A 24,994-nucleotide genomic window follows, 5' to 3' on the forward strand; every position below is an offset into this window, starting at 1 on the left:
AAAGTATGAAGAGTAAAAAAAGTCAGTGGTTGCTAAGGGTTACAGGAAAGGGATGAATTAATAGGTTTAGCCCAGGGGTACTTAGAGCAGTGAAGCTACACTGAATGATACTGTCTTGGTAGATATATGCCACACATCTGTGAAAAACCATAAAACTATAGAACACAAACATGAATCCTAATGTAGAAATGTGGACTTAGTTAATAGTAATGCATTAACATTAGCTCACCAATTGTAACTGAATATATCATACTAAAGCAAGATGTTAATAAGGGAAACTGTGTGCTGGGGTAGGGAGCCTACAGTGGGAGACTATGTGGAACTCTGTGTACTTTCCACTTAAACTTTTTGTAAAGCTAAAACTGCTCTTTAAAAAAAAATCTATTAATTAAAAAGAAATAAAAAGCAAGAGAAAAGAAAAAACAGGCTCTGAATTTCCTATAGACAGATACTTTGCTAACATCTGAGAATCTATTTACACGTAGAAAAAGCAAATGTTACCGACTTTCTTGGCCATAGTTTTAACACTATTCAAGAAGTCACACAATGATGGGTAGAAGGGACTAGAAGTAAAAATCAGGGAGGGGAGGCAGGGGACTAGAGAAAGGGAGGAAAGTCCTAAGGGAAGATGGGAGGAGCAAGTGGAATCTTCCTATGGTCCTCATTAGTTTTGAATGTGACAGGGTTATCAAGGAACTAAAGTTCTAACTTGATGGCTGATAATAATTAAAGAGAATGAGTTGGCAATGTTTCAATCCAATTTTTCCCCACAAGTCCATTTTATAACAACTTGTCATCATTAACTGCCACAGCTCAATGGAACCAACAGGGGAAATTAATAGGCATATAGCACTCAACAGGGTATAGAACATCCTCAGAACTTTATACTGCACTCTGCCATAGCTGGGGTCTGTAAAAGGTTTCAGGAAACCTGATTCTTGTGATTAAAAGTGGTCCTAGAGATTGTACTCCATAGCTTGAGCTAAATCTCCCCAAAATTAGTTCAAAACGTCACCACAAGATAAAAGTCAACTAGGTAGTTTTCATTGCATTCTATGTGAGTATAATATTTTGGAGGCATGCTTTCTAGGAAGTAGCAGTTTCTCTACAAATCTGGGTTTCAAACTACAGTTCGAATTCTGCTTCTTATCCTAATAGTAAACTAACTGAGAAGGCAACCCAAGGGACAGCCAACTCACTTTTTTAAAAATTCTCTTAAATACTTTGTCATTTATAATCTAAAATAACAACTCCTGGTACTCACTTTCATTTAACTGGCCAATTGTGTTTCAGATATATATATGGAATTGTATGAAAATATTTTTCAGGTCTATAAGTCATCCACTTAATCACTTGACACACAAGTTTTAAGGATTTTCTTGTGCCAGCAACAACTAGAGTGCTAGGAAGTGAGGCCGCAATACTGAATAAGAACCAGTACCTGCCCTCAAGATATTATAGACTGGGAAAAGAAGGGGGACATTAAAGACATCCTCTTGATTATATACCTTGTGATTGGAATTCTGACAGACAAGAAACTAGTGTGTTTAGGATACAGAGAAGTTGCACATTTCCTAGGTCAGGATACAATTCATGAGGAGTTATCCCAAATGAAGACAATAAGGAAGTCTGGCAACAGAGACAAGAGTTTTTCAGGCACAAGAAATTCCCTTAGTTTTAGATCATCCTTAGATTTTGAGAAACCAAGGTCTCATAAACAGCAAATGTTCAGGACTTAGGAAAATAGATGGATGCAGAGTACAAGCTGAGGCCAAGGCCAGAGACTTGCATTTTTTTTTATGCTAAGAATTGAGACTTTATTCTTAAAAAGATAGACAGATACTATCGGGTTCCCAACAGATGATAAAAGTTTCAGATTTACATTAATCTAGAAGGCCTTAATGTCCCCCTCAGCTTGACTATACTTAAGACAGTGTCTGACCTCCCAATTCTTATTTAGAAGACTTCCAATTGTAAATTACTTCTCTGTCCTTTTAAGGTGTCAATCTTCTCCCAGCCTCTCAGCCACTTTTACAACCCTAGAATGTCCTTCGCAAAGACCTGGGAGGCATCTTTTTGAAATGGACCCTTTAAGGAAGATTGTGTCCGGATCCTTGAATTTCCATGGGTTGGGTGGGTAGGAGCCTACTTAATTGCTGCTAATAAGTGACAATTAACAAACACAGATACCCTAATCACAAAGACTAACCTGCCAATGTCCTGCACTACTTTTCTACTCACTCATTCCTCTGCTTTAAAATTCTCCTGCCTTTTGTTACAGGGGAGTTGAGTTCACTTTCTCTTTCTTATTGCAATAGTCTTGAATAAATTATTCGTAGCCTGTTTAATTTGTCCAATGCAATTTTTCTTTGACATTTTAGAAAAATCTTTGGCAGAGATATGAAGACGATGAGTGGCAGGAAGGTGAGTTAGGAAGAGCTTTAGCTCAGTTCTATGAAATGCCATAATCTTCCAACTTAGTATGAAAGCTTAACAACAATAACATAGATTTCTAATTTTGATGCAGAAAATTCCATTTCAATGAAAGTTCCTAATGTCACATTCAATGAAATCCTAGTACAACAAAATGTGTTATAAAATTCCTTGGGATTTATTCCCAGCGTAAAATGTAATAACAGCTTTTAATGGTGAGATTCTAGAATGTACTTGACAATGGGCACTGAAAAATAGAATTTCTTCCAGGTGCATTTATCAATAAGGTAGGATTTATAAAATTCCTAGATACAGAGAAGAAGCACCAGTGACGACTTACTAGAGCTAGTGCTCTAGTAATTAGGAGATAGCAAATATTTGGTTATGACATTGGAATCTTAGCTACCTGGCCTGGCCAGCCAAAAAAATATGAAAGTCAGATGAAACGTTAAGGGTTCAAAAGCAAAGATTCATAACTGTACCACATACTTAAATACTAAAAATGATGGTTAGAGACACTAGTTTAAATTTCAACATCATACTGTCTGTGTACCATTCAGTGATGCGCGAGGTCACCAACAGTTAGATATGGAAGACATAATCAGTCACGTAGCTCTGAATTTCTGAGTTCATTGGATACATGTAGAGAATTAATGATACAAAGATTTCCCAAAACCTTCTGAAGAGGCCTAAATCTCTTTCTGGAAGCAAAAAGAGTAAACAAATTATATGTAGACAGCTGCCACATAAAGATGTGAAACTGGGCAGATTTCAGCAAACATATCCTTAGAATCTGACAACCCAGGGGACTCTGATTCTGTTTATCAGTGACTCCAGAGGAGATTCATGGGTCAGTGATTCAGGAAACCCACGAAGTATTAAGTATGAACTATGAAAAGTCTACAGTTTTCACCCACGTTAGTAGCACACAAAATTGTTATTCTGAGTCAATCCGCAAAGAGGTTATTATGTTCAGATTAGTATACATTTCTGTCCTGGGTTCTATTTGGTTCAACATCTTTACCAATAAGTTGGAAGAATACATAGATGAAATGTCTATCTTGATGAAGCTCAAACTCTGAAGTTATCTCTAACTACAGTGTCAGGCTAGAAATAGCTTAAAATTTAGATTGCCTTATATTTACGCTTCCAATTTTAATCACTCAAATTCCAAGTGAAGAATATTTGGCTTAATAATAGTTCACGTCAAAAAGAGCTCTCAAGAAAAGGTCATCATTAACATTTTGAGTTTCTTTTAGCTAATTCTGACACATCTAAAGAAGATAACTTATATTCCAATTCCCTGAATTTGGAATAGTAGGAGACTCAGGTTAAAAAATACAAATTAAAATTTGACTCTAATCCCTAGCACCTAGAACAGTGCTTGGTACATGGTAGTTACTCAATAAAGAATTGCTAATGAAGAAGTGAATAACTAAGGAGGGCACTTAATGGAATGAGCACCGGGTGTTATGAGCACCCGGTGTTATATTGTATGTTGACAAATTGAAAATAAAGAAAATATATATATTTTTAAAGTGATTAAATGCACTCAAGGATTTTGGGGGTGGATCTTTCCCAGTCTTATTTTAAAAATCAGGTGCTCTGTTACTGTAAACAAGAAGATGCTTTCAGAGCTGAAGTGCCCCACCCAGATGAGGTGACACAAAGAAGCACTCATTCTTTCAGCTCTCAAGTGGTGGCTCTACTGATAACTCACAACTGAATCCCTCTCCAGGAAGGAAAATACTCTACTCAGGGTTTGCTTCCTCTCAGCGGACAGCCTGGCTTGAGTGGGACAATCCTTGTTTCAACTGGGACAACCCTACATGGCCATCTCAGATGCAAATATCCCTGTGGGAGGCCTCTGTTGCAATTGTCTTACAGCTCAACATCTTCCTCTGCCCTATCCTGATGGTACTTTCCTCCCTCTTCACAAATGCTGTTCCCTCTTGGAGAGTCCCCAACAAACCTCCTACATCTAAAACTCAAAAGCCTCAGATTCTATTTCTGAGTAAACCCAACCACTTACAAAAACTATGATCCCAAATCCTTTTTAAAAACACATTTCTATAAGTGCACAGCTATGTCTTTACAAAGAAGTAGAGCTGTGTATTAGGAAAGTGTACTGGCTTAGGAGAGAGATGCTGGTTCTTATTAAAATCCCATCACAGCCATGTGACCCCGGGTGAGGCAGTGTTTCTAAGTGTCCCTGTGATAACACATGCATATGGCATAGATGAACACCCTCTGTAAACCGTGAGCAGTGTGTAGACACTAGCTGTTAAACACAATGCCATGATTGCAGTGGCACCCACATGTTAACATGATAAATAAAAAAGCCATAATTTTATACAAGGCCCTTAGAAGGAAGCCTTTAAAGAGAAACCTGACTGCAATCTGAGTTGATATCCTAGAGTTGTCAACCTGGGAAGGTATCAACAAAGTGAACTAGGTTGGTGTATAAGCAGTAAGAATTGGTCATGATTTTGTGTGTGTGCACAGAATAAACTAAAGGGGGAAAATATTCCTTTGGGTAGAGACTTGAGGATGTACCTACAATAGATGGTTCTCATTCCCCAAACCTACATTTCAACAATGAAAGAAGGATCAAATATCAATGCCTGAGGCTTATTTCCTTTCTGAGACCTACCATCATCAGCATCTAATTCACCAAAGCTCTGGAAGCACATATTTTCTTATAAACAAAGCAAGCCTTTGGGTCATAAAAAGAATTAGATCATTTAGACATTTATATTAAAAGTAAGATCACCATCTTCCAGCCTAATACCCTCCTGGCATCTGAATTTTTGAGGCTGGAAAGAATGACAGTGCACTCATTTATAAGTTAAGACCCCTAGGAACAGACCGGGTCAGGCTCTATGCACTTATGAAAAGCCAATGAATTAATCGATCTATATCGAAAGTGCTGCTTAGCAATTCTGTGTGAGCCACTCACTGTGTTGCTCTTCACATTGATTCTTTTCAACTTGCTCTGTTCTTCCTGAACATTGATACTCTCCTGTCCCTACTGTTATCTGGTAGGCTTGCTTTTTATCTCACTGAGAAAATAAAAGTCATCAGAATGGAACTTCTGCTTCTCTCTAATACCCAAACCCCCAACTCACCTGCCTCTGCAACACTCCTCTGCTTTTCTGCTCTGTACTCTGTACTGGTGCCCTGGGCACTAGATCCTATCTCCACCCACTCCAAGGCATTACCCCTGCATTTGGTCCTCTCTCCTGAAAGGAGTTCTCCCTCTCTAGTAAATGGGTTCCATCAAGAGAGACAGCTGTACTATCTTACAAAGCAGAAAAAAATCCTCCCTGGGCTCCACGTCCCCTCCCAGCCACCATTCCATTCCCACTTCCCTTTTGTAGCTAACCATCTAAAAAGAGCAACCTATGCAGACTCACTTCCTTCCCTCCCATGTGTGCATGTAGCCATTCTAGTCATCTTCACTTTTTCACTCTTCAACCTCTTGTAGGGTGATGAATAATCACCCTCGGCCCAAATCCAAATCTGATGACCAGTTCTTAGCATGCAATCCTTATTCCACCTCTCCCACTCTGGGGCATTTGGCATAGTTCTCACTGTTCTCGCATAAAACATTTTTCTTCTCTTGGCTTGCAATCAACAAGTTTTTTTTTTTTTCCTAGTTCACTGTGTGCTGCTTCTTGGTCGCTGGGGGGCCCCTACATCTCTCCTGTCTCTATTTACCAAGCTTCTCAGGCCAAAACCTCAGAAGATTTTGGAAGAATTAAATTATATGAGAGGAATAGAAATGTTAGGATATTTCCTTGCTCACAGTAATGCTTATGAGTTAACTATTACTTTCACTTACTAGTACATATTATTTTTTTTAATTTTTTTAACGATTTTATTTATTTATTTGTGAGACACACACACACACAGAGGCAGAGACATAAGCAGAGGGAGAAGCAGGCTCCCCTCAGGGATCCCGGTGTGGGACTTGATCCCTGAACTTCAGGATTACACCCTGAGCTGAAAGCAGAGCTTAACTGCTGAGCCATCCAGGCATAACCTAGTATTACATTTTAAATAAAAAGATAAATACACAGTATAGACAAAAGACAGAGAAGAACAGTAAAAGAAACTAAGCACAAAACTCTGGGTAAATGTCAACCCATGAAAAATAGGAAAAGACAAACACATTCACAAAGGGATATACAGTGTCCTTCAGAGAACAGACTGGAATCATTTTATTCCTCAGACAGCTTTCAAAATGGAACACTTACCTCCACCGAATGGGGGCTCAATCCCCACTGAACATCCTGATTGTTAACTTGTTAAAGGAGTGGAGAAGACTAAATTTTACATGAAGCTATCAACAGAAAAAAATATCAGTATTTGTTGCAAATTCATGAAGCAAAATGCACTTACAGAATTTTCTAATGTTCATACTCATGAGTGATGTGTGTGCTTTAAAAACTTCGCTAAGAAGACATGTCTGGAGGAAAAATGTTAAACCCTATGTAATTTCTATAGGGCTAAACATTTACTATAATACAGTAGTTCTTAGGAAACGCCTAGTTTAACCACTGTGTGTAGAGCAGATAAGGCCAATGAAGCCTGAAGAGGATAAATGCATTGCCCAAGGTCATACAAGTAATTAGTAGTTAGATTGGTTTTTCTCATTCTTGCTTCTATATTTCCATCACTTTCTTTAGTCACTTAAGTGATGTTTGCTAGGAATATAGGTACCTAGTGTTTCCATAGCCCTACTGGAATTCACATGAGAAAAATGCTCCAATGAATCAGGTACTATTTCTGTTTTTTAACCCCCACCACTGTTTGCTAACAGTAAGCACTCAATAAATGTGTACTGCATAAATGATATTGTCATGTTAAATGTCCCAATTTCATTTTCCAATGCCTACCATCTAATGCGGTGGATAGTATATAATTGTCACAAACACACAGTTTTTGGAAGCATGGATGCATCTGAATGAATGGCTCCACTATGCCACATGTATTAAAATAAATTCACTTGAGGTCAAATATGGACACTAGAAACGATGAAAACCCTTGTGATAGACCTCCCCCTAGTCTGAAGATGGGCTAAACGTAGTGATTCACAAAAACAAACAAACAGACAAACAAACCAGCATTGCGAAAGGAAAAAAATAGTAACTTCACAGTAGAGAAACCTAGCAAGTACAGCCTTAACCAAGTGATCAGGTTACCATCATCATGGATATCATATGGGTGTCAGGGAATCTCTGATATCATGAGACTAAAAGGAAACTACACCTCTGCAGTATTTTTTTCCCAAGAACCTTTAACTCACTTCACTCTCATTATGAACTAAACAATAGACAAAGCCAGATTGCAGGTATTCTACGGGACACCTGGCCACTATTTCTCAGGACCATCAGGGTCATGGAAGAAGAAAAAGAAAGATTCAGAAACTGCCACAGACCAGACAAGTCTGGGAAGACATGTCAACCAAATACCATATTTTGTCCTGAATTGGATTGTGGAATAGAAAGTACAGATTTTAAATTTTTTTTTTTTTTTTTTATTTATGATAGTCACAGAGAGAGAGAGAGATTGAGAGAGGCAGAGACACAGGCAGAGGGAGAAGCAGGCTCCATGCACCGGGAGCCCGACGTGGGATTCGATCCCGGGTCTCCAGGATCGCGCCCTGGGCCAAAGGCAGGCGCCAAACCGCTGCGCCACTCAGGGATCCCCAGATTTTAGTTAATAGTAATGAAGCAATATCAGTTTATTTGACAAAGGTAGCATGGTAATATAAAATGTTCAGCAATTGGGAAAACTGGGTGAAAGGTATACAGGAACTTCCAGTAGTATCTTTGGAACTTTTATAAAAATCTAAAATTACTCCAAAATAAGTTTTTAAAAGAATATTTATTTGATTTTTAGAGATTTTACTTATTCATTTATTTGAGAGATGGAGAAAGAGGGAGACCATGAGCTGGGGTGGGGGCGGGGGGGGGAGGCAGAGGAGGAGGGAGAAAGAATCTGAAGCAGAGGCTGTGCTGAGCATGGAGGCCCAGAGGAGCTTGATGCCATGACCTTGGGATCATGACCTGAGCTGAAACCAGGAGTAGGATTGAGCCATTCTGGCACCCCTTGATTTATTTATTTATATGAGAGATAGAGAAAGAGGGAAACAGAGAAAGAAAGAGAGAGAGAGAGAGAGCACGCGCGCGCACATGAGTGGGGGAAGGGCATAAGGAGACAGAGAAGCAGACTCTCTTCTGAACGTGGAGCCCTAACATGACGCTCTAGAGACCCAGAGATCATGACCTGAGCCAAAACCAAGAGCCAGATGCTTAAGTGGCTGAGCCACCCAGGCACTCCCAAAATAAGTTTAAAAAAAAAAAATCAGTCCCAAATACCAGATGATGCACGTATGAGGCTGTCTTAGGACTCAAGAAGTGTGCAGATAGATATCTAGCCAGATCACCAAATATGGGCACTCAGTATTTACATGTCTCACAGGTTTAAATATCCTGCCATCAGAGCAGTGTCTTGTCCTGGCAGACACAATAAATGTGAATTGAGTGATTATGTTCTCTTCCCATAATCTTTCTGTGATATTTATCAGTGTTTTCAACACTGTTTTTGAAAGTGAGAAAGGGAGTTGGAAGGTGGTAGCATGTGTACTTTAAAGTGAAAGCCACAGGTGAGAGAGGTCAGCTGGCTTTTGGACCTGCAGATGAAAGAGCAGCCAGTGTGCCTGTAGTATGTCTCGAGCAACAGCAACCGCAACAATCAGAGCCATCACTCTTGGAGAGAATGCTTGTGTGCCAGACATTGTACCAGTGGTTTCATCTACAAGATTACATTGCACCCTGTAATTCTATGAGGCTGCAATTATATTCTCATTTTAGAGCTGAGAGATAGGATCATCAGAGAGATTATTTATTTGGTCAAGGTTCCAACTGTGATTCATACACAAACATGTCTGACTCTTCCACCACAGTAGTAAATGAAAGACAAGGGAATTCCATTAAAGCAACTGTCTAAAGAATCCTAATATCATTAATCTTTGCCAGAGAATAATGTAGTGAGATGTTATATACTATACATTATACAGGCTTATAAACATCCATAGAATTCCCATTACACTGAGAAAGTGTAAAAGGATAGTTGAACACTATACTTGATAAACAACAAATGTTAGTCCTCTCCTACCTTTAGAGGCTACCCCTATTTTCAATTAGTTTCAAACTGGTTTTTGCTTGTATTTTAGGGCCTACACCTGTATGAATTATCAGGGCAATTCAAAAGCACAGAGTAAGCTAATGCCAGAAGTCAAGTTTAGCCAGTTTACACAGGGTAGAGTTCAATCTTGGCCAGGATCAAGTTATTCTAGATATAAAAATACACGTTGCATCAACAAAACTCCTTTGGAGTTAGAACTATAAGAGATTTTCAATAACTAACCACCCTCTGTCTAGACTACATGATTACATGCTTTTTTAAGGACTCATTTATCTACTTCATTCAGATTATGGGAGTGAGTTTCTGCGATCATTATGGATTTACTTTAAGGATTTTTAAAAATGTTTCTCTTTATGTTCTGCCTTTTAAGCTGAATAGACTTTCCTCTTGGACATCATAACCATTATCTTGAGGGTTAATAATTCATAAATCCAGGAATGAGATTCTAATTATTTTAAGTAAGTCTGAAATTTACTGGCAAGAGCCAGGGAAGGGACTGGTATATATTAACCCTCTTTAAGCTATTATTTCAGGGGGATTGCCCCCAGGCTAGTCGGAGCTAAATGGAAGAGGGATGGTAAGTCTTTGAAATAGTGTAGTCATCTTTATCTACGCTAAAATAAGCAAGGTAATTAAAAGAGCTGCCATCCTCTAATTACCAAGGAGTCCTGCCTTATAGACGGAAGTGGGGCTTTGTTAGACAACAAATATTCGAGCTTGTAATCGAATACAATGATCCAGACACATGAGCAAGATCCATTAAACAGTGATGGCAAACAACCACATGCTGCCTGGATGAATCACTTGGTGTATCATCAAGAAAGGGAACTAATTTTTTTGGGGGGGTACTAATTTTTAAACCCAATAATGCAGTACTGCTCTAGTTCAGGGTTTGTATGTTGACAATAAATAGATGGCCGAAGAGGATTCACTCCCTTTGTGATGCAGGTCAGAGTGCAGTCCTCAAATCCCTTTTATCTATATGTGTTCTATGCATTTTATTTAATTGATGCTTCCGAAATAACAGATCTATTTTGGCATTGTATATCACAAATGGACTTGAACTGGTTTTCATCTTTATACTCAGTTTGAGCTCTGCTAGTCTTCCTGTGAATCTGTAGTTGGTTGCAAGTTGGAATTAGGCAAGAGAGTGAGGGTAATAATCAAATATATAACCCTGAAGGACAAACTTCCCTGAGCAACCAGTTTAGGTGCATCACAACTACATATTCAATGTGGAATGTCTGAGTTGGCCATCTTCACTTCTAATTAATATATTGTTTCCTTCAGACTCAAATCTTTAGAGCAAGTTAACTTCTTGATTCCCTCTTTGAGTGTTTGTCCTGAGACCCATAGACACTGTTGAATTTATTGGATTTAGATTTATACCAAGTCATCTCCCCCAATTTGATATAAGAAGTTTCCTTACAGAGAAGTTGTATCACAGAAGATATGATGAGTAAAGCACCTGCCAGGAAATGTCATCTTCTTGTAAAAACTCAAATCACAATTACCTCTGTCAATGGTGGACAGATAATGTCACAGAAGAGATAGAACAGATCATTGAAATCCACAGATAAGCCTCAAATCCCATTTCAGCCCCAAATTTCAAATGCTTCCCTACTCCCAACCAACTTTGTTTAGAGTCTATGGTAAGCTGAAAAATATTACTGACTTGAGTTCCATTCTTTCTTTTTTTAGTTTTCAAAAATTATAAGCTTTTTGTCCATAAGTTTGGAATGAGAAAGGACATAGACACTCTTCTTTAGAATCAGTAGCCTTTACAAGTCCATTTAAGTTACACAGTAGCTAGCTACACCTCCCAATACAAACATGTATGTCCATCACATTATGAGTTAAATTAGATTTTGTGCTAGTCTGTCACTTATAATTTCATTTGTATTAAATATATAATCTGTCATTCATAGAAGGGAGAAATACAGAGGGTCAGGGAAGTACTTCTTCTTGGCTTCAAACTTTCCAAGGAGAGGAAATGAGAGTGAAGAACAGAGAGGGAGAAGGCTGGGGAAAAGCTAGAAGGTATTGATGTTTAAGGAAAAGAACCAGAAGGGCTGAGGCAACTGAAGTGGCAGAGAGAATTCAGAGAGGAGGAATTTCACAGAATTTGCTGGGACGTTCAGTGGTTGGGCTACCAGTGAAATAGACCCTTGTTCACTGCCACCTCCAGAGTGGAAAGTCCCTCACTGACCCCCCAGACTGACCCGGAACTTCAGGATTTCCATTCACGAAATCCCACTCCGGATCTCAGGTTCAGAATTACAACTTGGAAGTCATTATCCCAGGAATGTGTCCCCTATGTTCTTCCTGCCAGTTTGAGCTATTTGTGTCTTCTATTTTAAGTTTATAAACCTCTGGTTCTATGTCAAATTCTTTTTGTTCTTTTTTGGATCCCTGCCTATGCCCTGGGATACTGGTCCTGATCTTCTCTGACTTTACTGCATTTCACTATTGGCCTCCGTAGTTATAACAGAGCCCAGAACCCTAATATCTAACACACCTGTGGTCTTCACATCTTCTGGCCTACTTTACTTGGTTACCTCATATATCACAGTACAGACAGGGAGCCAAAATAGTAAGTGGAATGTAAAAAGTGCCCAATAAATACTGAATGATAGACAAGATGAACTAAAACCTAGCTACGCATTTAAAGAAGCATGTGGAAAATATGAACATTAAGAAGTATTCATTCTTTGAGTCAACTTAAGATTTCAGAACAATGGCATCTCATCATCCATGAGTCACTTTATCATGACACTGAGTATTCTGTGGGCCTCTGACATTTATGCAATCACATAATAGCTAGAAGCATTGGACATGTCTTTGCAGATAACTGGCACACCTGCATGAAGAACAAGGATAGTATTTGGTAATGCAGACATTTCTAGACATTGTGATACCATATGACACTTGCCAACTTTCTGCTTCCTCATTTTAGGTGAGCCTGAGCCTAAAGTGTTTAATAAACCAACAAATCCTAACTTGGCATCTCCAGCACAATAATTTTATCTTGCTACTTTCCTTTGTTCAGTTCCATTTTCTTCAGCCCATAAATCACCACTTGGGGTTCACACATTACTGTGCTTCCTTTCATTTCCCTAACCATTGTTTTCAGACACAAGATGAATCTATTCATCAAACCAAGGAGGGTCAAGAAGCTGAAGATAGACTGATCACATGAGATCAACTTTAGGCCCTTCCAACTTACAAGCTTCCCGAAGTTTCTCTTTGTCATAGTGGAATCCTTCATAGTCTTGTAAACTGATTTTGTTCACCCGGATCCTCAGGCGGTCTGGGACAGATTGGGGACTGCAAAACAAATGAGAGAGTGGAATTGAGAGTCACATACACTTGGGAGAACTAAAGCCAATAATGTTTCTTCATGCTTGGGAGAATAAGTTCTCATTCAAACCAGAATTGGAGGTTCTTTACCACAATTTGACCATTATCTGGAGAATACATCTCCAGAAACCTCAAGTTTCTGGAATTTAGGTAAGAACATGGAAATAAGCAGAAAAAGCTTCTGGAAGCCTCTCCTGTCCTGTTTACTATTAACTTATTAAAAATTCCAATAAGCTCACGTGCTTAGTTCTGCAATAAATTATACATAGCTAATCTGAAATTGTGAGACATGGCACAGAGCTGTAAAAAACTCCTCTAGGAAAATATGCCCTTGTTAGCCAAATATAACAGTTAGACCCTCAAAAGAGCCAAAAAAACAAACAAAAACAAAAACAAAAAACCTCTAAAAAGCAGACCAAGAATTAAGAAAGCATATGATCGAGATCAAAACAGCTCTACGTACCCCAACAGTCTGAAGGAACCTCTCAAAGTTTAGGACAATACATTCTGCCTGTGATGGTGATTTTTGAGTACCCCAAAATGAAGAAAAATTTTAAAATTTGTATAATGTACTTTCTTTAGAAAGGGAATGAAGTTGTAATTCATTTTCAAAGAACTCAATCCAAATTGGTTCAGGATAAATGTTAAACAATTAAAAGAGGGTAGTACGAAGGTTTCCAAATCATCCTGTTCACTTATAGAATGCCCTTGGGTTTTACATAGTATTTTTCAAAGCAGTTTAATCATTGGCATTAGTTGAGTGTAACAATTTAATTTTCATCATCACCATTATGGATCAATGCATTTCTTCAATATATTAATACAACACAATCCCCATCTGTCCTTCAGTATTAGTTTATACTTAGATTTCATTGGTTCAGATAATTTTAGCAAATAGAAGATCGCTTCTCCTTTCTTGTATTATGGAATAAAAATCACTATTGACCAAAGTAGAAAGAATAGCATTATTCTTCATTTCAGTAAAGAAGGGAAAGACTGAAAGAGGAAAAAGAGAAAGAAAGAGAAGAAATAGTAAGAAGGAAGAAGAAAAAGATAGATGGAAGGAGGGAGTGATAAAATATTGTCAGGATACCATGACCCCCACCTCAAACACATACATACATGGAATTTCACTGCAATTCTGGAAGAAGGGAAAAAATAATTCAATCTCATTCTCTTGCCTATCACCTTATCTTAGGGAAAGTATAATTAACTCCCTCCATATAGATTCCCACTCTAATACCCCCAAAACAATATATAGATCCAACTATGGATTCATATGTGCACACCCATATGTAGTTCTCCTCCTCCTCCCCCCACACAAAGATAGTTAGATACAAGAGCATAAATCCTAAAGATAAATGGTGGACAAATAAAAATGTCTGAGGTTCACTGGGTTTAAAACAAAGCTAATAGGAAATGACAAGATGGATAATTCTGAGAGAAAGTTTTGAGAAGACAAATCAATAGACTAGTTCATTCAAAGTGTTTCTGTTGGGTGTCCACTTTGTACTGGGCATTGTGCTGATTATGGAATAGGCATTGACAAATAAAACTGGTAAATTGAGATGGGCAATAGAATTTAATGGCATGTTTTGAATTAGTAGAACACACCTTAAATATCATATATAACCTTACCATCATTTACAGACAGGGAAGCGAAGGTTCAGAAGGGTAAAGTGATTTTATGGTCACATAGCTACTAAGTGGAAGAGCTGGGAGCAGAGTCTTGGACTATTCACTCATCAGTTTCATGCTTGCTTTATTATGTGATGCCAAGAATCCTGTGGATTTGACAGCAAAACCAGAGAGCCTGAATTAACACAGTCAAATAATCTCTATGTGGTGTTCAGACTGTTATCAATAAGCAATCAACTGGGGGAAAATTATGTAAACTGTGGTATATTGAAACAAGAGAACACTGGGGATTTACAAATGAGTGTCTAGATCTACATTTGTTTAAAGGAAAGTCTTACCATAACACTGAAGTGAAAAAAAGTCATGGAAAATTATATCTGGAATAATCCCCTTCATGTAAACTGTGGAATCAGCATTTGTATTTGTATACAAATGTCTGGAGTGAATGTTCAGTGAGCTATCCCAACCAGTTATCTCTACATGATGGGATTTAGGGATTATTTTACTTTGAGTATCATAGTTTTTAGAAAAAGATTTTAAAATTATGTCAATGTATAAATAAATGTTAACTCAGAACCAGAGTAAAAATAAGAATTACAGTAAAGAATGTTAGATATTAGATGTGAGTAGATAGGAAATGATAGGAAAGAATTTAAGCAATTATCAGAGTGATCATACAGTATTTATACCAAATGCTCATTCCTCAAATTAAGAGGGGTCTGATATTTTCATTTTCAAGTTTACCCTAGTGACCTGAAAAGATTGTAATTAGGAAATATTTCCCCACAAGTACATTAGGTAAGAGGGAAGTGATAAGCAGAGAATGTGGTGGCCCACCAGACCCTCTGGGGAGGACAGAAGTTGAAAGAGCTCTAATTCAACAAATTTTGAGATTACTGTAGAATTAATGACAGCAACCTCTAGGATCCTCTAGCAGGCTAGAGGTATCAGGAATAAGACTGGGTCCAGCAGTAGCTGTAGAGTAGAAAAGAGGATTCAGAGAATGACTATAGACCAGTCACTGTACACCTTTCCCCCAGGCGCTCCCCACTAGCCAACCAGTGTGTCCTGCCTTTCTCATGGTTCAGCCATGCCCACTCCCTGCCCACATGCTTCTGTCTCCCAGCTTTATATCTTTGCCCACCAATTTCAGCCACACAGTGTTGCCTCCTGAGCCACAGTCTCCACCAATCTTCCTGACCTGACAGGTGGCACACCATGGACATACAATAGGAGCTGTCATTTGAATGGAACTTTCCAGATCCAAATGAATTTATATATTACCTCACTTCCCCTCCAGAGTGATCAGCTAGGCAGGAGACAATAAAATGGAGTCTCTGGAACTGCCTGTTACTCTCCCCCATCCCACCTTCTTAGACACTCACTCCCTTGCTGTCGCACCCATCTGTTCCAAACGACCTACAAGGCATCCCACGTTCCCACCAGCCACGGCTTGCTTGCTTAAACATCCTTCTGTCTGAGGTACTTGGTGTTTGGCCTGCTATCAAATGTTGGGGACCATCAGCTAATTTTAGGGCAATCATGGGGTCCATCGTGGAAGTCTCCTTTGAATTATTTTGGATTCTGGACTAAAGTAGGCAGCTCAGCAAAGTGTAAGAGCTCAGGCTCTGAGTCAGGTCGCCTAGATGTGAAGTACAGGTGTTGCAATTACCAGAATCAGGAAACCCTGTGTTTTCAGATTCCTCACCGGTAATGTAGAGATAACAAGATCCACTACACAGGTTTCTTTCAATCCTCATAACAGACTCTCCTCATTCCAACATTCTCACATGAATACCCTTTATGGACAAAGATACTATGAGGATTAAATGAGTCAATACCAAATGATGCCTGGCTCATTGTAAGTGCTCAGTAGATACTAGCTATTATCAGTTTAATCATTATTCTGACAACTACTCCCCTACATAAGATTTTGCTAATAAACAATAGCATCTGCTGCTGCCAGGTAGTGGAAGAAGTTCAGGGGTGTGCTGGGCCCGCCTAGGCACTTCTGACAAGCAGCTGGGCTTTCTCTGAGGGGAAATGGTCTAGCCTGGATAGGGCCATCATTCACCTGGATCTTCTCCCACAGGTATTTTACAGGCCAACCAATAACATGAAAACAGACAACTAGAACATGGGGAAGATAAAATACACAGACATTAAGTGAAAGCCAAGCAATTCAATTGTGTCCCTTTATGTCAAAATATATTAATCTCCCATTAATGGCTGAGTGGAGGTGGACGATGACAAAGCTGTTCCTTGGAGTCTGGGGAATAGCAGTGCCATTAGCTTTCTAAAATTAAATTTTCCCAAGAAAGTTAGTAGAGCATAGAAGAGATGAACTCCTGGATAAAAATGAATTTGCCTCCATGCCAACATCTACCACAAACTATTCCTATACTGACGTAGGCTCTGTGGTAGGGGTTTTAAATCAGACTTCTGTCGAAACACTCAAGGTTCTGAAAATGGACTCAGCAATCTTTGAATTCCCCCTGAAATCAGGACAGTGACCTCTACCTATTACCTTATCACAAATTTCCTCTGAAATGTCAAGATTGAGTTTTCTGCACATGTAGGAAGTTCATGACTCTGAACATAACTCCTAAAGGTCCCCATGACAACTCCCTCAAGAACTGCCATAAAAGAATCTCATTAAATTCATGCATTTTGGCTCCAGACCATGCCTTCCCATAGCCACATTATACACACCTGTTACCCTGAGGCACTGGTGGGGGAGGACGGAGGTGGAGCACCATCCAGACAACTCCCAGAACACTCAATGCTATTCAACTTACACCTTCCTTACTACACAATCCTCATAACAGAATCTCCTCATTCCAACCTTCTCACATGGATACCCTTTATGCATGAAGAGAATGAGCTGAGGGCTTTTGTTCCCCAGGGTTACTTCAAGGCCGGCAACACCACAGACTTCATTCTCATTGAAAACACAAATCATGGGATCCCTGGGTGGCACAGCAGTTTGGCGCCTGCCTTTGGCCCAGGGCGCGATCCTGGAGACTGAGGATCGAATCCCACGTCAGGCTCCCGGTGCATGGAGCCTGCTTCTCCCTCTGCCTGTGTCTCTGCCTCTCTCTCTCTCTCCCTGTGTGACTATCATAAAAAAAAAGAAAAAAGAAAAAGGAAACACAAATCATATGGGAATAATATCCTTTAATTTTAGGACACTATAACACAGTGTGCAACGCAAGAAGGAAACTCAGAAAAATCTTAGTTCCAATCTGAACGCTGTCAATTAATATGTGTTTGACATTGAGAACCCTAAAGTTACCTTGGCAAAAACATTCTCTGACCTGAAAATGGAACTGATAATAGGAATATGTGAGCACTGAATGAGAAAATACATGTAAGACAGCACATCCCTAGTAAATAGTGTAAAATATATTGTTGTATTCTTTTAAAGATTTTATTTATTCATGAGACAGAGAGAGAGAGGCAGAGACATAGGCAGAAGGAGACTCAGGCCCCTTGCAGGGAGCCCAATGCGATGCAGGACTCGATCCCAGGACCCCGAGATCACTCCCTGAGCCAAAGTCAGATGCTCAACTGCTGAGCCACCGAGGTGTCCCTATTGTTTATTTTTATTAATAGACTATTATTTTTATTAATAGACAATTAGTTAATAGTCTGATGCTTCAACTTCCACAAGCATTTTTTTAATGTAATCCTAGATAATATAGCAGAGGCCAGAGTCACAGCTCTTAGTAGTTAGTAGATACTGAATTTTAGCATAATGACAGTTTGATGATACAGGCAGGGAGCCAAGACTGAGTTACGTAGCCATCTATAGGCTATGGGATGACAAAGCAAATGGGGACTGCGAATGTTTGCAAGATATCTTAAGGATACTAAGAATATAAATCTTCATTCATGTTCCGTGCGACCCTCAAAGTTATATAAGTACTCTACATTTCGTACTTTGTAAATGTCCAATCTTCCTTAACATTTTCAAATGCTTCAGGGTAAGACCCGCCCCTTAAAACACTCATTAGGTAGATTCACTGATTTTTATGATGAACTGTAATTTAACCAGGAATTTGCTACTCATATATAAAGAGTTAGTTTTCCTTTGAAAGGTAGAAAACATCACAACTTTTGTCTGCCTTTCTCCCTCCGGGCCTGATTTAATCATGGTATGTTGCTTTAATTTATTTCAAGCAATTGTAAATGTGGATGTGGGATTCTACTTGACCATAACCTACATATAATATATTTCTGACTACTCTCCAAAAGGATTTCTTTGAACTGGCCCTTGTTTTATGAACGGACTTTAGTGTGACTTCATGGCACAAAAGACTATTCCTCTTCTTTACAATGCCAGCACCTAAAAGAGTCTAACCTGGGTTGTTTACAATAAATGTTTTTAAACAAACAAATGAGTGAAATGCAAGAAAGCTGAATTCCTCTGGGACTATGCATGGCCCTTTAGCCCAGTTTGACATCATCTGAGCCACTCCATAGCTGTTTTTCTCTTTGTGAGCCCTAGGTAACCCCTGATGGAGTTGTCCATTTCTGTCCTTTTTCCATCCAGCTCTCCAAGATCTGGAGGTAAATCTATGCAGGATGATGCTCCTTCACATCTTAGCTCTAGGGGGATCTGCACAGAGAGAAAAGAACATACAAATGGTAGACGTCCCTACCAGGAAAGTATGTAAACCATTTTAGGACCGCCTGTTCTTCAATTAAATCACAGTGAACCAGAAACATTGACCACACCACATCCTTTCATCAGCTGTCAAGCTGGGCCTTATTTAGATATAATTATATCCAAGAGCTTTCTTTAACAACTTCCTAGAAATTGCTGCAATTTACCCTGGGACATTTTCAAGCTGCCACTGCACAATAATCTATCTAAAAACACATCCAAAGAGGCCTCTTTGCATTGAGCAGTGAAACCAAATTGAATCAAAGCTTCTGAACAGAGATTTAAAGTGGATTTCTGACACCTGCTGTGTTCACACAGCACTCTTAGAATTCAGTTGTCTCCTGCCTGGAGTAGAGAGAACAATGCTTCAGAAATTTGAAAAAAAAAAAAAAAAAGATATAAAGGAATTTTTGAATTTGGGACCAAAGATAAACCAAGATTACATTAGCAGCAATCATGAGCTCCCAGGGTCCAACATGTTTTTCTAGAGAAAGTACTTTTTTTAAAGGTTGTTAATTGTTTTTCAATAGAAGTTGTTGGGGTGCCTGGGTGGCTCAGGTGGTTAAGCATCTGACTCTTGATTTCGGCTCAGGTCATGATCTCAGGATCCTGAGATAGAGCCTGGTATGGGGTTCCACACTTAGCAGGGAGTCTGCTTCTCTCCCTCTCTCTGCCCCCCACCCCACTCGCACTCTCTCTCCAAAATAAATAAATAAATCTTAAAAAAAAAATTCTCTCCCTCACCTCTTGTGGTCTCTCTCTCTCTCTCTCTCTCTCTCTCTCTCTCTCTCTCTCAAAAAAAAAAATAGATTAAGTTGAGTAAGTTCTTAAGACATCCATTTGTGAGGTGGTTAATATAATATGTCATAATGGCAAATTATTTGAGACAGCTATCCCTCCGGATCTCCAACAAGATAATGGAATTACAGCATTACAGAGTCAGGAGAAAACTGAGATGTTCACTAATTCACTGTTAGCTATTCCATCTGATTGTATATTGTGTCTCTGATTGCAGCCATGGCTGCTCCATCTCTGCTTGACCCTCACCAAGTGTGGAAGGTGAAGGATAGAAGTGCTCTATTCTTTGTTTAGACTATTCTAAGCATTTGTAAATTCTTCCCAAAGAAATTATATCTCTTTCCATAATTTATTGACTTCTCTTCTACTATTTGGGTTGGAATTGGGTTTTAAGTCACTGGGATAATCAACCACAGACACTAATGGCAAAGGAATGTAAACTTTAAGCACCAGGCCTAGACACATATCAAAGAAACTATTTGCTGACTTAATGGCTAATAGATTAAAAATAGATTTTAAGTACCAAATATCAGAGAACTTTTATGCAACTGGTAGAAACAGATATTTTTAAAGTTTTCTGGAGATCTTCAAATACATATTGAGATGTACATTTTCATGCTTTCTATTGGAATAAATTTTTTTAATTCTGAAATTGTGATAAATGAATATGCAGTGGAGTGAAATTAGCATGTCGTATTACAGACTATTTCTTCAGCTGGGTGTCAGGCTCCTGGAATGCAAAGGAGAAGCAAAGACAAAGAACTAGTAGTTGCTTCACTTGGTGGCACTATAAGCAGCTCAGCAAGTATAGCAGTTTTATTTCGCTTTAATGGAAAAGAACCCACTAGCCTTGGTCAATTTTTCAAGTTCTCCGACCATCCTCTTCTTTTTGTGATAGTGAATGTCATAACTGTCATTGCCTCAGTCATCAACTCTGAGACTTGTATGTGGAATCATCCCATGTGTACATAACATTACAACTTCTGAGTACAAGAGTCACAGATGTATGTTTTTTAAGTCAAAGACCCCCAAACGTTCCTCTATATAAGAACACACTGTCCCTTTATCTTCTCCTTTCCCTTTATCCACGGTCACTAAATCCATCTCTCCGTCCTCACTCAAATCCCCCCTTCAGTAGGATTCCTCCCTCTGGTTAACTCCTGGAGTACTTTTCTCTGGATTTCTGTTCAAAATACTCTTCTGATTTTCCACCTGCTCCTCCTTTCCCTCCCTTGCAACTCATCCTCCTTTATTTGTTTTTAAGATTTTATTTATTTATTCATGAGAGACACACAGAAACATAGGCAGAGACAGAAGCAGGCTCCCTGCAGGAGCCCGATGCAGGACTCAATCCCTGGACCCTGGGATTATTCCCTGAGCCGAAGGCAGATGCTCAATCGCTGAGCCACTTGGGCGTCCCAATTCATCCTCTTTTAAATAGTGTTCAAATATGTATGCTTCTCTACCCCCTCCAGTAGCACCTCCCCTCCCCCAGACCAAGCTACTATCATCTCGCACCTAGACTGACTGCCATAGATGGCGCAGTCAGTGTGAAATGTAAATGTGATCATGACATGGTAATGCTTCACCCCCATTAAATCATGAGCTCTTCAAGGACAGGATGCCAGCTACATCTTATCCAGCAGTAAGATGCTGCTTCCTACATGGACTTACTAATTTTGAAGTGAGAACCAGTTTTCATGACAACTACATTCTTCATCCTACCTAATCATGTGTGCTATGTAATGTGCATCACTAACCAATCAACAGAAATTGGTTCAAGGGAAAATTCAATTCCCATTACTAAACTAACAAACAAAAAACAATCTCAATATTCATGCTACCCTCACAGATGGGGTTGATTCTCTGGTTTATCTCTGGTTAATAGGAATGGAGAAAAATGTCCACTTGTAATTAGATACCACCTACAGATTTAAATCTCCTGAGAGTTTCCTGCCCTAATAGTTGCTGAATTGGCAACTAGGGATGACAACTTCTCAGAAAACTTTATAGGAGTTTCAGACCTTAGGTCCCCAATTATACTCTTTTTATGTTGTTTTATGTTTAAAGAGTATAGGAGCTGGACAAATATCATGATGAAAGGCAAAGGAAGCAAATACCCCTGGGAAATCTAGAGGGATGGAATTAAAGGTAGAGGGTGCATGCATTTTTGTAGAATCCTGCAAATTCTAACTGCTGAATGAAGAACAGTTAAGAACAGTTGGAATGGGAACAGGAACTCAAGGTTAGTCTTTCATCACACCAGGCAAGAATCATTTCTGCCTCATGAGATAAGTCTACTTGATAGAGGTGTCCTGGCTATTAAAAATGACTAAAAATTCTATCATAAAATACTAATATGGGCTACTTATAATAGCAGAGCCTGCAGTGGCTTGGAGAATTCTTTTGCTGCTCTGATTGTACAGAGGTCCATTAATTAGCTCCAGTGGAATAAGGAAGGAAACCCTGGGCCTGAACCAATGAGATATAACAGAATAATGTTACTCTCAAGACATCCAAATGGCTTTAGATATCATGTGCTCAGAAAGAAAGACATTTTTTTTCTCCAGGTTTCAATTTCTATGTATCAAACAAAAGGAAAACCAAGCATTCATTTGCTATTTAAATGCTAAAATCTTCCTTTGGGTTTGCAATCACAAGCTGTTGTAATATCCTGTTCTTCTTTGTAAATGATAAAGAAACTGTCTTTCTTTTGGAAGAGAGTATAGAGCAAGTGTTGGGATTTGTGTAGTTTAAAAAGTGTCCTTCTAGGGCACCTGGGTGGCTCAGTCAGTTATGTGTCCTACTCCTGATTTCGGCTCAGGTCATGATCTCGGTGTCATAAGATGGATCCCTGGGTTAGGCTCCATGCTCAGCGAAAAGCTACTGGAGATTCTCTCCCCCTTCTTCTGACCCCCATCCAATAAATAAATAAATCTTTAAAAATAAATAAATAAAAATTAAAAGTGTTCTTTTACAAAAGAAAATACTGTAGCCCTTCACACATATCATAAAGGAGTAAATTAGGCCAGAATTATTAGCATATTTGCTCACCTTATAGAAACCCTATACACTTTGATGAATCAAGTGGTGATATTTGATTGAGAGTAATATTTATTTAAAAAAAAAAACCCTAGAGGGGCACGGTGTCTCAGTTGGTCAAGTGTCTACGGTTGGCTCAGGTCATGACCTCAGGGTCCTGGGATAGAGCCCCACATTGGACTCCCTGCTCTACCAGAGAGTCTGCTTCTCCTTCTCTCTGCCCAGGCTCTCTCTCTGTCTCTCTAAAATAAATAAATAAATAAATAAATAAATAAATAAATAAATAAATAAATTTTTAAAAATAAATATCTTTTTTTTAATAAAAACCTACAGTACATGTCATCTAAAAATGTTTAACACTTATTTCATCTCTGATACTATAGGAAAAATTGAGAATTTTTTAAAGTAAAAATAACCAACAAAGCAGAAGCCAAAAATGTGTAAGACAATAATGGTGTAAAGATAAACATGGCCATCTTAATAAGGTAGAGAAATGCAACCTCACTTAATTTGAGAAAGGATTGAACATATTACCAGATGTGCTCCTACTGGAAACTATAGGGCAAAGGAAATAGCTCTGCACCCCTAGGAAACAAGCTCAGTAAGAAGAAGATTCCATATTTGGTTTACATCAAGGAAATAAAAAAGTACGTATTGGCCTAACAGTAAACGGCATTACATAAGAAACACTTCCTTAAATGGTTTCAGCTTTCTATATAAAACATTTTAAGAAAGGACACATATACTTTCTTAAAATCTAGGTATTCAGAAAATTTGTGAAACCATTACTCATATTAAATAATTAGTATTTTACCATGTTACATTTGACTCATGTTCCCCTCCAGGTTGACAATGGCTTGCAAGATCTGGAATACTCAGTGGTGCTGCATCTGGCCCTAGGGAGGAGAGGACACCACTTGTTTCCTATTCATCCACCTATAGCTGGGGGAAAGCTACGTCCTCCACTCATAGCACAGATAGGCTCCCACCAGCTCATGCTTCCTCGTCAGAGATCCATGAACAAATCAGAGTCCCCAAACCTGACTCCTCTTTCCAAGTCAGTAAATGTAGCCAATTAGGTAGAAACTGTTATTGCCACTCTCTAAACCCTAATCTAATGACCAAGGGAATCTTTTTATATCATTCTTTTGTTGGTGTCAAAAAATGGAAAGAACAAAGACACCTTCATAGAACAGTACTTGCAAAAATCATATAATTCTTTTTTTTAAGATTTTATTTATTCACTCATGAGAGACACACAGAGAGAGAGAGAGAGAGAGAGAGAGAGAGAGAGGCAGAAACACAGGCAGAGGGAGAAGCAGGCTCCATGCAGGGAGCCCAATGTGGGACTCGATCCCAGGTCTCCAGGATCACACCCTGGACCGAAGGCAGATGCTGAACTACCCGGGCTGCCCCAAATCATATAATTCTATCATTACAACTACTAATCAACAAAAATTTAAAAACAAATGCAAAATTTGATAGTAAACTTGAGGAAAAAAAAGTTCCTTAAGATATACTTTTAGTGGTAGACTAATAAATTGCTTGGATGGTCAAGAGCAAACACAAATTAGTCAAAATACTAACTAGTTACCAAAACTAAAAAGAAAATAATGGAGGAGAGAAGGAAAACAATGGGTTCTGCTGAGAATGCCATGATAGAATATGAATATAAATCAGGGTACTTTTGCTTAGGTACATTTCCCTTTCTCATTTCTCTTACCGTATTACAGAGCAAGCCTCTACCAAAGGCAGTATTTTAACATTTCATAAGCCAAGAACCTCTCATCAAGGAAACATTTAATTGTTTTACTTTGCCTGAGCAACAAAATATCATCA

At 38.8% G+C, this 24,994-nt stretch overlaps 1 protein-coding gene across 1 annotated transcript in view; it reads right to left on the minus strand.

Annotated features, from left to right (window-relative positions):
- The window catches only part of DGKI (diacylglycerol kinase iota), a 341,172-nt gene that overhangs the window by 114,733 nt on the left and 201,445 nt on the right, over positions 1 to 24,994 (minus strand). Inside the window, exon 23 of the mRNA XM_072777355.1 lies at positions 12,875 to 12,975. Coding sequence (XP_072633456.1) covers positions 12,875 to 12,975 — 101 coding nt within the window. The remainder of the gene's footprint in view (positions 1 to 12,874; positions 12,976 to 24,994) is intronic.

Source organism: Canis lupus, chromosome 15, assembly GCF_048164855.1.
Source record: "Canis lupus baileyi chromosome 15, mCanLup2.hap1, whole genome shotgun sequence".
Taxonomy (NCBI): domain Eukaryota; kingdom Metazoa; phylum Chordata; class Mammalia; order Carnivora; family Canidae; genus Canis; species Canis lupus.